This window comes from Onychostruthus taczanowskii, unplaced genomic scaffold (genome assembly GCF_017590055.1).
Source record: "Onychostruthus taczanowskii isolate IOZ18803 unplaced genomic scaffold, ASM1759005v1 scaffold579, whole genome shotgun sequence".
NCBI classification, from domain to species: domain Eukaryota; kingdom Metazoa; phylum Chordata; class Aves; order Passeriformes; family Passeridae; genus Onychostruthus; species Onychostruthus taczanowskii.
In genome coordinates, this window is record NW_024503446.1 from 9,245 (window position 1) to 13,634 (window position 4,390).

Sequence of the window (4,390 nt, forward strand, 5' to 3'; positions counted from 1 at the left end):
GGGAGTGCAGACGTGTGGTGTTGCGATCGGGTGGAGCTGGTGGGCACTGGGACTGGAGGTATGGGCACTGGGAGAGGGCTGAGGGGCACTGATGCTGCTGCTCAAGAGCCTCGGTGGGCACGGGGGGCACTGGGGGGCACTGGGACTGGAGGTATGGGCACTGGGAGAGGGCTGAGGGGCACTGATGCTGCTGCTCAAGAGCCTCGGTGGGCGCTGGGGGCACTGGGAGGGACTGGGAGGGGATTGGGGGGGACTGGGGGCACTGGGAGGGACTGGGAATGGAGTTACGGGCACTGAGAGGGACTGGGGGGCACTGGGAGGGGTTATAGGGGGGTCAGGACAGACCTGGGGGCACTGGTGCTGCTGCTCAAGAGCCTCGGTGGGCGCTGGGGGGGACTGGGAGGGACTGGGGGGCACTGGGAGGGGTTAAAGGGGGGTCAGGACAGACCTGGGGGCACTGGTGCTGCTGCTCAAGAGCCTCGGTGGGCACTGGGAGAGACTGGGAATGGAGTTATGGGCACTGGGAGGGGACTGGGGGGCAATGGGGGGCACTGGGAGGGGTTAAAGAGGGGTCAGGACAGATCTGGGGGCACTGGTGCTGCTGCTCAAGAGCCTCGGTGGGCACGGGGGGCACTGGGGGGCACTGGAGGGCACTGGGGTGACACGGGGGGTTTGGGGACATGGAGGTGACACGGAGGTGGCCCCGGGGTGTCCCCAGGCATCAACGACCTGATCCACTTCGACTTCCTGGACCCTCCCCCCCACGAGACGCTGGTGCTGGCGCTGGAGCAGCTCTACGCCCTGGGGGCCCTGAACCACCTGGGGGAGCTGACCACGGTACTGGGAGCACTGGGGGGGACTGGGAATGGGGGCCCTGAACCACCTGGGGGAGCTGAGCACGGTACTGGGAGCACTGGGAGAGATGGAGGGAGAATTGAGATGAATATGCAGTGTCCAGAGTTTAAATAGACATAAAAGATAATGAAGGTGGGGAGGGGGGGAGGAGGGAGGAGAGATTGTAATCAAACAAAATGATTTTGGTCCTCTTCAATCATCCCTGGTTTGCAGGCTGTCATTTTATACAAATTAGAGCTAGGGTAATTGTATGAATATTCACTGGGATTGAAATCACGTTTATTAAAGGGAAGGCACTCTTCTCAGGGCCCACTCCGCCGCGCGGCTTTTGTTCGCCTGGAACAACAGGAAAGTCACTTGTGCAACGAATGAGCACGGGATCCACGCCCCTCCCCTCTTAGGGGCTGGGATTGGGGTCCTGGGGGAATGCTGGGGCTGGCAGGGCGCTCTTAGGGATGGGTGGCCTTTTCCCTTGGACTGAGAAGCAGAGGGCTGTGTGGAAGTGCCCATCTTGGGAATAGCAGCCATAGCCTGGGAATTGGCTCTTCACCCTGCCTGCTGAGGGGGGAAAGACAATTGAACCAGTAATATCTTGAAACCATTTGGGATTAAATAATTGCCACATTTTTCAATAATAAGTCCAAATTCATATTAATAATGTGATGATATTATTATTATTATTATTATTATTATTATTATTGCTATTGTTGTTATTATTATTTCCCGCCCTTTAAGCTCTGCTGCTGAACAGAATTCTTCCTGCTCAGGAGTCCGACCCAGGTCTGAGTCTCACATGCCTGGCACCACGCTGGGGACAGCTCCTCTCATACATAACCAATCAAAGATGTATTCAGGGCCGTTGTGAGGAAGCTGGGGATGATTATAAGTCGAGCTATCCAAGCCTTTTGCTGACTGCTCACCCTCGCATATTATGAAATTTCTCTTAGAAGGGCAGACAAAGCCTTTTGAGCCCGTGTATGGTGATGGCCTCGCTTGGATGTCTGGCTTTAACCGCTTCACAATGTCAGCCTCTCATTTCTGAAAAAAGGCGAACGTATCCCATTGTGGCATGTCAAGTACCCAGCGCTGCCATTCAGCGGCCCGGCCGTGGCTGTAACCCATCCTCAGGTTGTCACGGCAATGCAAGGAGATCGCTCTCCGCTCGGTAGCCGGCGGCAGGAGGAAGGCGAAGCTGACCTGAAGCAGAAACGTTCATTTAAATATTTGATTGTGCCTTAGCCCAGTTGGTGTTCCTGTCCCTGTCCCTCTGTCCGTCTGTCCCTGTCCCCCTGTCCCTGTCCTTCTGTCCCTGTCCCTCTGTCCCTGTCCCTCTGTCCCTGTCCCTGCTGTCCCTGTCCCTCTGTCCCTGTCCCTCTGTCCCTGTCCCTGCTGTCCCTGTCCCTCTGTCCCTGTCCCTCTGTCCCTCTGTCCCTGTCCCTGTCCGTCTGTCCCTGTCCCTCTGTCCCTGTCCCTCTGTCCCTCTGTCCCTGTCCCTCTGTCCCTCTGTCCCTGTCCCTCTGTCCCTGTCCCTGTCCGTCTGTCCCTGTCCCAGCTGGGCCGGCGCATGGTGGAGCTGCCGGTGGAGCCGATGTTGGCCAAGATGATCCTGGCGAGCGAGCAGTGAGTGACAGACGTGTCCCCAAGCGTCCCCAAAGTGTCCCCTGGGTGTCCCCAGTGTCCCATCTCCCCTGTCCCAGTGTCCCCTCAGTGTCCCCACCGTCCCAGGTACGGCTGCATGGAGGAGGTGCTGCCGGTGTCCCAGTGTCCCCTCAGTGTCCCCAGTGTCCCCAGTGTCCCCAATGTCCCCTCACAGGTATGGCTGCACAGAGGAGGTGCTGCCGGTGTCCCCAGTGTCCCCTCAGTGTCCCCAGTGTCCCCGCTGTCCCCTCAGTGTCCCCGCTGTCCCCTCACAGGTACGGCTGCACGGAGGAGGTGCTGACGGTGGCCGCCATGCTCTCGGTGAACAACGCCGTGTTCTACCGGCCCAAGGACAAGGTGCTGCACGCCGACAGCGCCCGCGTGGCCTTCAGCGTGCCCGGGGGCGACCACCTGGTGCTGCTCAACGTCTACAACCAGGCACGGGGACCCCGGGGACAACGGGGACAGCGGGGACACCGGGGACAGCGGGGACACCAGGGACAACGGGGACAACGGGGACATCACGGACACCGGGGACATTGGGGACAGCGGGGACACCGGGGACTGCGGGGACAGCGGGGACAGCGGGGACACCGGGGACAACGGGGACACTGGGGAGACAACGGGGACACCGGGGACACCGGGGACAGCGGGGACATTGGGGACACCGGGGACAACGGGGACACTGGGGAGACACCGGGGACAGCGGGGACACCGGGGACAGCGGGGACACCAGGGACAACGGGGACACCGGGGACATTGGGGACAGCGGGGACAGCAGGGACAGCGGGGACACCGGGGACGTTGGGGACACCAGGGATATCGGGGGACAGCGGGAACAACAGGGACATGGGGGGTGTGGAGAACAGTGAGGACATTGGGGACACTGGGGACACCAGGGACATCGGGGACATTGGGGACACCAGGGACATTGGGGACACTGGGGACACCAGGGGGTGTGGGGACTTGGGGACAGTGGGGACACCAGGAACATCCAGGACATCAGGGGTATCAGGGGGCTGGGCACATCGAGGACCTTGGGGACATCAGGATGTTGGGGACATCGGGGTGTGGGGACACGACAGCAGCCAGCAGCAGCACTGACCGTGTCACTTTCTGTGTCCTTGTCCCCCCCTGTGCCAATGTCACCATGTGCCTCTGTGTGTCCCCAACGCTGTCCCTGTGTCCCTGCGGTCCTCTGCTGTTCCCCCTTGTCCCCGCTGTCCCCCATGTCCCCGCTGTCCCCCCCAGTGACAGTGTCCCCTCTGTGTCCCCAGGCCATCACGGCCGGGTTCTTTTACCACACGGCGCGCCTGGCGCGGGGCGGGTACCGCACGGTGAAGCACCAGCAGCCCGTGTTCATCCACCCCAACAGCGCCCTGTTCGCCCTGCAGCCCCGCTGGGTGCTCTACCACGAGCTGGTGTGCACCTCCAAGGAGTTCATGAGACAGGTGGGGACACGGGGACACCTGGGGACACCTGGGGACACTGTGGGGACACCTGGGGACACTGTGGGGACACACTGGGGGCATGGGGACACAGGGCAGTGCGGGTATGGGGACACGAGTGACACACGAGGGACACGCTGGGTGCTCTGCCACGAGCTGGTGTGCACCTCCAAGGAGTTCATGAGACAGGTGGGGACACGGGGACACCCTGGGGACACACTGGGGGCATGGGGACACCTTGGGGACACCTTGGGGACACCGTGGGGACACACTGGGGGCATGGGGACACGAGGGACACACGAGGGACACGCTGGGTGCTCTGCCACGAGCTGGTGTGCACCTCCAAGGAGTTCATGAGACAGGTGGGGACACGGGGACACCTTGGGGACACCTGGGGACACCTGGGGACACTGTGGGGACACACTGGGGGCATGGGGACACAGGGCAGT

General features: G+C 61.5%; 1 protein-coding gene across 1 annotated transcript in view; it reads left to right on the top strand.

The window, feature by feature from the left end:
* LOC121343098 (pre-mRNA-splicing factor ATP-dependent RNA helicase DHX16-like) overlaps positions 1–4,390 on the top strand; it is a gene marked incomplete at its 5' end in the record, with an annotated part of 15,625 nt that overhangs the window by 8,518 nt on the left and 2,717 nt on the right. The window contains 4 exons of the mRNA XM_041417950.1: positions 694–837; positions 2,408–2,475; positions 2,769–2,967; positions 3,579–3,944. Coding sequence (XP_041273884.1) covers positions 694–837; positions 2,408–2,475; positions 2,769–2,967; positions 3,579–3,944 — 777 coding nt within the window. The remainder of the gene's footprint in view (positions 1–693; positions 838–2,407; positions 2,476–2,768; positions 2,968–3,578; positions 3,945–4,390) is intronic.